Source organism: Clytia hemisphaerica, unplaced genomic scaffold (genome assembly GCF_902728285.1).
Source record: "Clytia hemisphaerica strain Z4C2 unplaced genomic scaffold, Clytia hemisphaerica genome assembly, whole genome shotgun sequence".
NCBI classification, from domain to species: Eukaryota; Metazoa; Cnidaria; class Hydrozoa; order Leptothecata; family Clytiidae; genus Clytia; species Clytia hemisphaerica.
The window spans coordinates 836180-849755 of record NW_027103551.1 but is presented as its reverse complement, the minus strand read 5'-3'; the positions used below and the strand labels follow the sequence as shown (position 1 = coordinate 849755).

At 35.1% G+C, this 13576-nt stretch overlaps 1 protein-coding gene across 1 annotated transcript; it reads left to right on the top strand.

The window, feature by feature from the left end:
* The first annotated feature begins 1086 nt into the window (after positions 1-1086).
* LOC136800152 (neuroendocrine convertase 1-like) lies at positions 1087-13576 on the top strand. Its single transcript, XM_067056765.1, has 10 exons — positions 1087-1605; positions 2738-2842; positions 3847-3972; positions 5012-5149; positions 6441-6517; positions 6854-7115; positions 8023-8235; positions 10822-10922; positions 11376-11606; positions 12295-13576. Exons 1-10 carry the CDS (start codon positions 1351-1353, stop codon positions 13259-13261), a joined length of 2475 nt encoding a protein of 824 aa, XP_066912866.1. The 5' UTR covers positions 1087-1350; the 3' UTR covers positions 13262-13576.

Genomic DNA, 13576 nt, shown 5'->3' with positions numbered 1-13576 from the left:
AATTTATTGTCTATGTTTTAAAAGCAAAATTTGTTCATTTTCAATATGTATTTTTAATGAGAAACACGACTTAAAACAACCAAAACTTTATTGGAGGCGTTTTGAAAACGAGTTTTAAAAGCATTATGTTTATAATGTGATGTCTATACAATTCATTACATTCTTTAGACTGTTCGAATTTTCTTTTTGCTTTTGATATCAACCAATCAAAGAACAGTGTTTCTATTGTTTACAAACGTATCGTCCAATCAGATTGCAGTATTGATCGTTATTATCCAATCAAATTCGAATGTTTCACTCATTAACCAATGGTTGTTCAGGTGAGCATTTCATTAAACAAATTAATTTTTCGCCTCCTTACTCATTTTCAGCATGAATTTTTGAAGAAGGAAAGCTAAATATTCGAAGTGCAAAATAATTTTTAGAACAATGAAAAACAATAATTGGAAACAAAAAATTTTTATCGGATTGAAAATGATGATAATTTTATGGAATTATTGACTGGTAGAAATGACTGTATTGGCGATTACTGGGTCTATAATTATCTAAATTTCGTATACTGAATCAAGTTTTTCAAGTTTGCCAATTCTTTTCCAATTCAACAGCTAATTTACATATAAACGTCTATTAATTGCATTGATATGTACATGTCCTTATGGGGGTACTAGGTTTGCGAGTAGACGGGTATGTCTGAGCCAAAGCTCGAAAATCGACCCTTTGAGAGACTATTTGTCCAATTTTAGCTCAAAATTACCAGATTTTATGACCCATTGAAGGAGTCGATTTTTGATACTTTTGAATTTTGGGACCCTGATATGGTTTTTAACGCTAAATATTTATTTTTATACGACTGGTTGGCTAAGGAAACCATTATTTTGGTTTCGAATCATACAAAGTTCGAATATTATAGAAAGAACTGACCGCAGAAAGCTTAAACTAAAAAATATCGGTAATATAGTTCCGACTATCAGCCCAAAAACAGCTTTTGAAGATTTGCAAAAAGATTTCTGAAGTGGTATTTCTTCACATCGATGATAAATATTTTCATCTTACGTTTTATTTCATTTTCATTTTTATTTACTTTTTAGCATATTCAACAAACATATGAAACCCTTTTCTTTACATTATTAAAGAAGAATAAAGGGTTTCAGCAAATACAAAGAAGTGACAATTTCATAACATGTCAGTGAACTACAAAATGATATAAAACAACACAAAATACACTTTTTTGGCTTATTCTACTCATACTAAATGGTACTGTAGGACTTCAAGAGGCTAATATTGTAAAACTTAGCCTCTGATTTTATCAAATATTCATGGTATTGGAGGCTAGATTGGAATAATTTGTAGATGGTCCAAAATGAGATGAGCTTACAAGCTAGCTCGTCAACCAACTCACAACAACGACGATGGAATCATAGATTGATAAACAGACTACTAGTCTATTTAGTGTTTTTGAACAGCGCTTTGAACCACGTTACTTCTTCTGAACCAAAGCCAACCAAATTTTTCACTAACGGATGGGCAGTCAAAATTGCCGGTACCGATCATAATGAACGAGTTAAAAGGATAGCTGATAAATATGGATTTGATAAAATATCTAAGGTAAGCATTCTTTCTTCTCCCGATACGATTTCGTCAAACGTCTTTTACCTTATCTCGCTGGATGATTTAATAACTGTATTCACTCATAAGAATCATAGTCAAGCAGGGGTTCGCAGCTCGAACCTTCGATGATATACGCAATGAAACTTGACAGAGCATGCGCAAGTTCCAATTAAAGAACTGTTGGTTTGTGAGTCGACGCCCTAGTTCACTAGGCTATTCAGTTTTAGCCTTGTATAATCCGTTTATGATAAATGGATTTCTCTCTAATGGGTTTTAACACTTTCTTCTGCTGATAAGATTTCGGCAATCGCTTTTCCTTTATCTCACCAGATGTTGTTACTGTAGTTCAGAGTAAACTAGGGGCTCAACTTTCGCCGATAGCTGCTATTAGCTCTACAGAGCATGCAGAGGTTTGAAGCGAAGAATTACAGGTTTTTTTGGCTAAAGCTCTGATATCGGCTAGAGGAGCTCAAAAACTGCACGCGATTTTATGTACAGGTGTTCGACTTTTGAAACCCAAAACTTCATAGGTTTACCTGTAGGTAATCATATTTCAAAGTTCTTCAAAAAAATACGCGAGAAAATTTCTATATAAAACCTTGTTACAATTTTTCGTTATTGATTCTAACATGAAAAATCTTATGATTTTTCTGCTGGGTCATTAGTAAATTATGGTACCATTTCCTCCGAATTTTTAGTATGTTCTTAAAATTTTAAGTTTTTTTTGCCTAAGAAAAACTTGCTTTCAGTAATTTGAGTACAATTTGTTTTGATAGACATTACACGCTTTTTTATAAGAACAATTTTATAAGAACACGAGGCTGAAAATTGGCCAAAACCTAAGAACAAATTAAGAATAATCCTTTATCTCAGATTTCAGAAATTATTAAAAAAAGTTCTGGTTTTAACAAACTTTAAACCCATTTTAAATTTACAAGTAAAGAAACTAAGGGTATTAAGAGCATCGTAAGAACATTTAAGTCTGAAAATAAAATGCTAAAAGAACATATGCACAGATCTGGACTTAATTGAACTTCAAAGTCTTTCTTTCTTTAATTTACCTATCAGCTGCAGATTAAAAGGTTATATTTTCGATACACCGAAACCATCTTTTTCTACAATTCTCCAGATTGGTACTCTTGAAGGATATTATCATTTGGAGCATCCAAGACATCCACCACGTTCCAAACGCTCCATTGAAAGTCAAACGTCTGTTCTCAGGCTTGACAATGAGGTAAAATGCAATTTTCAGCTGCATTAAGCTACGTAAATAAAAAAAATCTTTGAGTTAAACCCGTGCTCTAAACGCTCCATTTAAGAATTTAAAGTCACGTCATTAAGTCATGTGCCACAAAGAAATTAGGGTCTCATATAACTCTATAACTCCAATATCTCCAATATCTCCTTAAGTCAAACAAGTCTCCCATCAAGTAGGTAATTTTAAGAAAGTACAAGTCGCTGTAACTCGAGTTTCCATAGCTCGAACAAATTTTAGTTCCCTGTATGTGTCACTGACCTTTATATACCCTGGACCAAGCTTCTCAATCCCAGCCAAGCAAAATCTTTGACCGGAGTTTTTTGAAAAGTGGTACCCTAATGGTGGCACTACTCGATAGCGGTGTAAATGCATCGAGAGCGCTAGGTCTACTTTTTCTCAAATTCTTTTGGTGATGTAGCGGTGTTAGACGTTAAGTTATAACATTGCAATGGCTTCTTCTCGGGTACCAATTCCAAAAAAAACTCCAATCAAAGATGGCGGATATTGCTTGGTCCAGGGATATATAAAGGTCAGTGGTATGTGTACGTTTTATGATATAGAAAGGAGGCGCGCCTCTCTGCTGACAAAACAGAATAAACAGTAGAATTTCTCAAAACTTGCGCTCGTGCGGCGCAGAAAGAAGAAAGAGTTGTTTCAGGTGAAGCAGTTACTCCGGAACATTTTTCTAAATTTGCCTTTGAGGAAGTTTTTCAATATATTTGATGTTGAAATTATGTTAGAATTGATACATATTTTGGAAAAAAATTCAAAATTTTGGAGGGTTTTTTTGATTTTCAAATTTGAATTTGAAAACATAGTCAAAATCTTTCTCCAAAATCACACTGTTTTAGCTAAAAACAACTTGATTTTTGGCAGTTAGTACACAGAGTTTGCTGTTAGTCGGCAAGTATAGCACCCTTTTTGCGTTACTACACGGTGATGTCCTTTAAAGTATTGTCTTCGAAATCCCTTTACAACAGGTGATTTGGGCTGAACAACAACATGAATACGTTCGTCACAAGCGAGGCGTTCATCACCAGCGAATACAAACACGTGGAATACAACCTCAATTTGCTGATCCTCTATGGGAAGAACAATGGTATCTGGTAAGTACACTATTATGAAGTGCTAATCAATGTTAATTCTTGATACACGTTTTTTTTATAAGAACATACAAAATTTTGAAGCCTTAATATGTTCTAATCTTTTTTAGTTTTAAGCCTGTTGAACATGTCCTTATTTTCACCATTTTTCTAATATTTTAGAGTCGCAACATAGTGTTTTAGAACCTACAAAGCCTTGAAATGTTCTTAATTTGTCCTTAATATTTTGGCCGTTGAAGCATGAAAAAAGTGTATTTATTGAGCTTACTACGGAAACACCCAAGAGACCGGAATTCGCTACCAGATTTGAGTTTTTAACAATACCACCAGTTACGCTCAACTTTTATGAATGTCGATTTCGTTGTATAAGTACTCTTACCTTACGATACCATATGGTTGAAATATGGTTGAAAATGATGACATAAAGATCGTCGAAATATTCCTACAACATCGACTCTACTTTCTTGTTGTTTTTTATTTAAAAATCCAAGGAAATGTTTATTTTTGGGTTATGCTTCTTTTTATACTTTTACGATACCATATTTCACAGTAAAGGAAACGCTAGACGAGAATCTTCAATACATATCTATCAAACTTTGCAACATAAAATTGGGCTCGTGTCTACTACAGTCATATGATGGTATCGGACTATTTTAAGTTGTAGCATAGATTGATCATATATACAATATTTATAAAGGGATAATTATATAGTTTGATAAATTTTGCCCGTAGAATTTTCAATGGTTTTGAACAAAAATCTCCAAAATCTTTTGCAAGGACGAGATACAGTATAAAGTTACAAGTTTTTAACTTAACAAGAAAACAATAGAATTTTGACGTAGGAATCGTGCAAGAACCCATGTTCAAAGATTTCAAATTTTCATATCTCGCCTATGGAGAAGAGTGATTAGACAAAAAGGTTTTGAGGTTTCGCTCAAGACTATGGAACAAATGAACAAGTCTCAAATCATCTGATTATCCCTTTAACTTCATTCAATCTTGGAAATTCAATTCTAATTTGATGTCTTCAAATATTTCTTAGGATGATAAACGGACTTCAATGGGTTTAGATGTGAACGTCATACCGGTTTGGAATGCAGGCGTTTCAGGCAAAGGTGTGGTGGTCACCATATTAGATGATGGAATTGAACACAATCACACTGATCTAGTCAAAAATTATGTAAGTTATAGACATTACTACTTATCATTAGGTTACACTTATTTCGTCAAGATCTTTGTAAGTCTACGTCATTAGTGGCAAAAGCTCATTTCAAGAGGTATGGCAAGTTATTCGACCTTTACTTGCGACAGGCCTGTTTTTTAGTTATCGATTGTTAACAATGAGAGGTCAGTAAGGGCGCCACTTTTTTCCCTGGATTTCTCAACTTATCCTTGGTCACCATAATAGACGATGGAAAAGAACACAATCATACTGATTTCGTCAAAAACTATATTAGTTATAGACACTCCCGGCTTAGGCAAAACGGGTGTTGGAAATGTGCGAGCCATAAGGGTCCCTTTTTTACACTCTTTGACCGGGTTCCCAAAATCCCGAAAAGAAAAAATCGGGTTCCTGACAGTTTCATAAATTCTTGTAGTTTAAACCAAAATTGAAAAATTTGGCCGAAAATTAGGAAAAGTCTCTCAAAGGGTCGATTTTCAAGCTTCTGCCATATCGTGAAGAAAATTGATTTTTCATTTTCATGGGCCAAAATGTTATGTAAATATTTTCCAATTCTCTGATCTCTAAATAGCCTTAAATGATGTTCCGGGTGTACTCACTCTGCCCACAGTGTTGATGACGTCACAAGTAAACACTTTAGAAGATTTTTTCATTTTATTGACATCCACTTAGGTTGCTACTTCTCATCTCCCACGCAATCATATATTATCGCAGCTGTCTTACTGTACAAACAAAATGCATTTCATTTTAGGGGGGAGGTTAAATTCAGACATAATTTCCCTTAGGTCTTATCAAAGTTAGCTAAAATCGTGCTTTAAAATTGCCTCCATTTAAGTCTTGATCAAAGAAAGTATAGGATACTGGACTCGTTTCTAAATTCCCCAAATTCCCATTTCTCTAAGAGTTTGCAAAATCTTTACTCTCCTCAATTCCTATTAATATTTTTGAAGCAGACCCTCATAATTCAAGGACTTTCTAAGAACAAACTATATTTCACTTTTGTAACTTGAGAACGCAGTATTTCTCGATTTAATGTTGTAGTTACACAGAAATTTTGATGCTTAAAACTTTTCACTTTTCACCAATGTGTTACTTCGTGCAATTTTCATCGCATGGCTTAGGACTCGTACAGGTCGCAGTGGATATAATAATTGAATTTTCAATATCACAATATTGGAAATTCAATATCATTATTTTTCGTTTTTGAAAAAATCATGGTAGTCGGCCCCCCCGTAGATCAACAAGTTTATTTGGTATCGCCTTACCTTAATATCTCTCTCTTTTTTAGGATGCAGCAGCGAGTTGGGATGTCAATGATAACGACCCCGATCCAATGCCTCGTTATGATCCTACCAACGAAAATAAGTAAGATATTTTCCCAGCAATATGACCTGTTTCCAATTTGATGGACAACTTAGCGTTTCGGTATACTACAGTCAAAATTAATTGAATTAAAAATTAATATACTTTTGGGTGCTTTTGATTATTAGTATTTTCCTGCTTTATCCTATGTAGTCTAAGCTGATTTTCCTTAATTCAATAATCGATGAACAAATTAAGGGTGAGGATTTGAATTTGATGTATTTCATCAAATTCAACTTCAAGATCTTAGGTGTAGGGTTGTATAGAAGTTGGCTCTAGTAAGGGTTTGATGGTTGGTATGGAGCTCTAATAATTTTATGATGTTTTTGTCTTTTTAAGGCATGGGACTCGTTGTGCTGGTGAAGTTGCCGCCCAAGCTAACAATTCAGTTTGTGGCGTTGGTGTAGCTTTCAACGCCCGAATCGGGGGCGTTCGTATGTTAGACGGGCGTGTCACTGATCGAGTCGAAGCAGAATCATTGAGTTTGAACCCACAATATATTGATATCTACAGTGCAAGTTGGGGACCCTCTGACGACGGGATGACCGTTGAAGGGCCAGGGACCCTTGCCACTGCCGCTTTTCAGAATGGTATTAATAAGGTATGTCAAAGTTTGATTTCTAGTAGATTTTATCATTTCCTAATAAAAATGGCGTCGTCCGATACAGGCAACTAGGTCTGCAAATGTGAAAACTTAGGGATTTTTGACACATCTAAAATCGGGCATATTTTACTCCTAAGATTATTTAAAAAAAAAATAGGTTTTTAGGCATGATGAAATCCACTCATCCTAGATGAAATCCTAAGTAAACCCAAAAGTAATACGAATCTTATTATGATATATCTTTGTGCATTGAAAGGGGGATTCTAAACAAGGATTTAAAAAAAGTAAAAATCGACCGCAGTGTTCATCTTTATGGTTAGACTCTTCAAAAGATGAACCTTTAAGCCGTTTTAAAATGTTAGACTTTAATTCCCTCAAAGATCAAGTACCTCTAGTCCTAACCCTACTTGATCTTTGGTTGAAAATCATTTTTGAATGATCCTACTTTGAAGAGAGTCGTCTTCATTATGAAGCCTGTCTCTTCCTTTAGGGTTTGGGGTCTTTATAACGGTTTGTAATATCTTGAGTAATCTTGAGTTGAATATGTTTTTTCCAATGTTGTAGCCGTCTGCGCGCTCTTAGTAAAGTCTGTCTCAATATAATCTGCAGCTGAGACAAAAAAGGTTTTTTTAATTGCGGTTTTGTACACGTTGAAAAAAACAACCAGAAATGGACTTTGTGGACACTGGGTTTTGTTATTTCTGGTTGGCTCTTTAAGACTTTACAGTAATCGTTGTTTTATACACCCCTGTCTAACAGGGGTGGATTTTTTTCCCACAGTTAGGAAAAAAATTTCTATCGAACTTTCAATTATATTGGTTCAAGCTTAAAAACCTCAGTTCTAGCGGGTCTGTGACAAAGGGGTGTTTTTATAGTTTTCACAAAATCCTGTTTTCTTTTCTAGGGTCGTGGTGGTTTAGGATCCATCTACGTCTGGGCTTCAGGGAACGGTGGGCGACATGATGATTCGTGTAATTGTGATGGTTACACTGCAAGTATTTATACGTTGTCAATCAGTTCGAGTTCCGATCATGGTGAAAGTCCTTGGTACAGTGAAGCATGTGCTTCTACACTGGCTACAACTTTGAGTAGTGGAGCACATGGTGAAAAACGAATCGTAAGTTTTTGATTAACTAGTACATAGCTTACACTAACATGCCACCGCAGCAATATAATATTTAAAGAATTCTATAATAAATTGTATAATCATAACAATGTCAATTGCAAGATTATAAGAAATGCATGGGGACAAAAAAATAGTAAGTAACTACACGTTTGGTTAAACGAAGAAATAAAAGATTTTCTTTTTTCCTGAAAATAATAACAATAACACTCCATCTAAATAAATAAAAACGATGGCCTAGTTATAATTAAGGTTTCGACGAAGACATGAAAAAATCTAATTAAAAAGAAATGACTCTTATGTTTTGCAAGCTAAAGTTTATTCCACTTAAATTGGCATTCATTTTTGCTATCATGTGGAAACCATATCAGAGTAATTAGACTACTCGAGTACCTAATAAACGTACAGTAGCGAATAAACGTACAGGGTCGAAAATGGAGGCATGCAAACCTAATTGAAGGATCTTTTTAATGAGGTTAGGGGGTAAATATTGGGTAATTTGCTTTCTTTTGACGAGTAGAACAAACCTCAAAAGTCAAAGATGGATATTTATCATTAGAAACAAAAGTAGGCACTTGAAATTGAGGAAAATTTTTTGTTAAAATTAATAAACGTACATGTACGTTTATTAGATACCCGAGAGTATCTTCCTTGAGAGTGGTTTGTACATGGTAGCAAAACAAACTTCCAATTTACATGGAATAGATTTTAAATGTAAGACGGGTTCAAGAAACGAGCTTGTCGGAACAGGTTGACGAGATAAAGCTTTTAATGCTTTAAAGATTGAAACATAAAAAATAATCAGGAATAATTAATTGATTTGATTATTGATTGATTTAATTACTGATTGATTGATTGATTCTCTATTGCTACTTTGCCTAATAAACAATAGTCAAGAGGATACTGCGGATAAAATTTATCAAAAAGTTCTGCGCCATCTTAAATAGGGCGAAATAGAAACCAATCCTAGCTAAGGCCCGGACTCCACTCGCCTACGCTTTGATTGTACTTCTCAAGCAAAATCTTTTATGTTGTTGGTCAAAAGAAAAATAAAGATATGCCATTGTGGTCCATTCAGACGTACAGTCGAGAAAAGTTGAAATGCGCCTAATTTTTTTTAAAGTGCATAGTACTTTTTCATGATGCAATCTTTTCTCCAAACTAAAAGCTGATTGAATCCATTAAGATTATCGCAGCGCAGACAATGAAGAGACGTGCCTTCAGGAAGCTAGACTTTTTGAGTTTATAGCTATATACTTTCACTTTATGGTGTTTCTGTATGACTGTCTGTGTGCCTAGTCTAACCACCGTTAAATGCCTTCGGGAAGGTCCCTCCTAACTTGGAAAGCCAGAATTGGAGCTATTTCACCAAACTACTGGAGCGCAAGTTATTACGTAGGCTATCACAACTGAAAAAGTTGAATGTATGCGCCTATACAAACTTTTTTCAGGTTTTCCAAATAGATTTACCACACTGAACAAACAGTGAAAACACTCTAAGTGAGGTAAATCTATTTTGAAGACCAAAAAAAAATGTTTACATCGATTCACATTCAATTTTGGATTCATATGCTACATTCTACTTTTTTGTACTTTGCCGGTATCTTGTTTTACCGAGTTAAGAAAGATATTCCCGAGTTACGACCATATAATGGTCTTTAAAGCTTAAGAAGCTCTATAAACAATAAAGGTAGTTATTAATAAAATAACAGACAATATAAATTACAGTTTGATAAGTTTGAACAAAAATATCAACAAAATGTACATTTGAAAACTTGAGCAAATTTCTTTAAAGATTCCCGAAAAAGAATTGAAATCATTGCTGAAATGAACTTCTGACTAAATTACAGTATTTATTCAGTTTTAAAGACAAGAAACAAAATTAGACATACAAAACACTTTTTCCATTCAATGAATCGAATCAGCTCATCATCATAACCAGTCTGCCATTTTGTTTGTTTTGATTTGCAAAAGTAATATTGTAATCCTTGTTATGGTGTAATTATATACTTTTTCTATAATTTGCATTTATAACACTCGCTTCAGCTTTTCAATCCTAAATCAAAACTAATGAAATGCAATATATAATAATGGTAATAGCATATAACGTAATATGAAAATGTGTATAACATTTACCGCTGTATAATTTACCGCCATATTTTTGCGGAACACTTAATTGGCCGGAACATACAATACGAACAAACGCGCGCGCAAAGATTCGAGATTCCTGTCCAATATCCTTGCGTGAAGCTATGAAGGCCTCCTCACTCGCTACGCTCGTTGCGGGGGCAAAAAGGAAAACATAATTTTCTTCTCTTTTTATTTTTCACTGGAATTCTTTTTTGGATGTTGCAAGTGACTTTAAATAGTTTTGTGACAGCGAATGATTCTACAGTTGACGCTCTCTTAATCAATTTTAAAGGCAAATTATCAAACTTGCTAACATCTTGGTAGAATTCTTATTTTATTAAAACAACCTAACAATCTTAGCCCTAAAGCACTACGTCTGAATTTTCTAAATTTACTTGTTGATTGTATTAATAGAATTCTTACTCGTTTTCTTCTTTTTTTGGTCAACAGGTGACAACTGACTTACGAAATCAATGCACAGAACGTCACACGGGAACATCCGCATCTGCACCCCTTGCTGCAGGTATCATCGCACTCGCCTTGGAGAAAAAGTAAGTTTGTGGTGAAAAACTCAAACCTTTCCTAATTTGAAAGGTTTTCCTATTGGTCATTTTAGAGATCCTTGGGAAATCTTTATCCTCAATATAAATAAAGATTTCCATTCTTTAAAGGTATTATACGGTGTTATATACACCCGACTCGTCTGAAACTGATGTCAGCAAAATTTTAATAAAAGAGTCCTTTCAAATTTGTAAATAAAAGGAAGAAAAAAATCTTGCTCCACATTTTTCTTTATTCATTACAAAAGATTCTATTTATTTCAATCTGCTGAATCAACATACATTATAACTATGTAAAAGGTCAATGGCTTTAAAACCACAAAAGAAATTATTTTTCAAACTCCAGCCGTAAATTGACTCGAGAGGCTATAGTACAAACTGTTTTTCTAACCTTTTTTGCAAATCTTAGTCAATCTCAGTGGACAATTTCTTCGTCTATTTCAGCCGAAAGCTAACTTGGAGAGACGTTCAACACTTAGTTGCACACACTGCAAACTGGATTCCTCTCAAGAACGATCCCGATTGGAGAATGAATGGAATCGGGTTACATGTCAACGAAAAATTTGGATTCGGTTTATTAGATGCTGAACGATTAGTTAAATTAGCTGACCCAGCAACCTTTAAATCTGTTCCCCCGAAACACGAATGTAGTGGTGAGAAAACCAGTAGTACAAAGTAAGTCTGCACTTTTTCCCATTTATTTAAATCAAGTCTAGTTAACGAAAGTTAATCCTGTGAAAATATATTCTTTACAATTTGAGGGCTTCTACCTTTGACTTCAATGCTACGAAGAGGTTAGACCTGACACTTCTGGATGGGAAATGAAGCCACTTCCCATCCAAAACGTGTGGCCCACTTGGTTTTTACACAAACGCCAGATAGAGTAAAAATTTCTAGGCTTCACTTTTCTTGCTCGAGAATATTCATCCCTAGCCCTAGTAATCTAAAGGCCTTGGCTTTAATGTTTTTCATTCGTAATCAATGAGCTTTTGAGATAAAACGATCGCATTATGTCAATGATACAGTAAACACAAATATTAGCACCCATTTCTAACCAGCCCCTAGTCTGAATCGCATACCTCTACAAAGTGGCCAGTAGTTGGGTCAAGTTGAACATTTACAAGAATTTTTGTCATTGGATTGGTCGTTAACTATTCAAAAAAAAACTTTTATTATATTTTTCTAAAGAATGCGTCATTTCTATTGTTTTGAATAACCAATTATGCGAGCATCTTATAAAAACCTCAACACAACTGCCAGTAGTATATCTAGGAGCATGAATCCGTAGTGGGTGCCAGCAGCCTTATATACTTTACTGTTCTTACAATTAATTTCCCTTTTACTTTTCATCTCATCATTTTAGAACTTTATCATGGGACCAACCTTTACAATTAGAAATCGAAAGTGATGGCTGTCAAAACACCGGAAACGAGATACGCTACATAGAGCAAGTTCAACTTCTTTTAAGTATCGATTACACCAGGCGTGGTGACTTAACAATATTCTTGACGTCACCTATGGGAACTAAATCATGCTTACTTCCAATCCGTAGTGAGGACTCTTCAGACGAGGGCTTCCATAGATGGCCTTTTATGACTACGCATGCGTGGGGTGAAGATCCACGTGGTAAATGGATCCTGGAGATTAAAGATGGCGGAGAATCACGTTCGAAAACTGGTTTCCTTAAAGATTGGCAATTAGTTATTCACGGTACTAAGGAGAAACCAGATCATCAAAATATCACACATCCTGATATCCCTACACATAAAAAAGCGGTCTCCGATGATACCCATAAACCTGAAAAATCATCAGTTCAAATCACACAAATTACCTATAGTTTCGGTGCCAATCAACCTAGTTCCCAGCCTTCTTATACTCCGACCCATACCGCTGAACCAGTCGCAACAGAACTTCAACAACCCGTACAAACACAACAACAACCTTCACCTAGCCAAGTAGATTACACACAACAAACTGCTCAATCATTTCCATATACAACTAGCACTGCAACAGATTATACATCAAGGACTAGTATCCCAAGCTATACTAATAATAATTATCCGAATATATATAACCCGCAAGTCAACATGGGTGCTTATGACCAAAGCGCTGTATTGCGTTCACAGACCTATCAACAACCTTACGCGCCAGCCAGTGCTGATACAGCAGCAGCTAATAGTAATTTATGGGACTTTTTTGGCCGAATGAATGGACGACGAGCGATCCCTGAAGACGACGAATATTATGGTCCAGTGGACGAATGGGCTGATTCGAATAGTTTTGTTCAATTGTTGCAACGTTTAGAAAAAATTAATAGGGGTTATGATTAGTTTTGCTTTGTGATGTTCATGATGGTGCATACCATTGCAATGTCTTCTACGGACCCAAAAGCTGATTGGTTGAAAGTGACGTATTGTCAGAAGACATTGCAGTGGTGCATATCATGAATTGGTACTTTTTTAGCATATGAGGCGGCACAAAACGTTATTTTAACATCCATCTCATCTCCATAACATCCATAAAAGGGTGGTTGGATGGACGGTGAAACAACGTTGAGTGCCAGTTGAAAATCTAGACGGTGTAGATTCCATACGAATGTGATTTCTCGCAGTCCCTTTTTAGAGCATTTTGTACCTTAGGTTTTG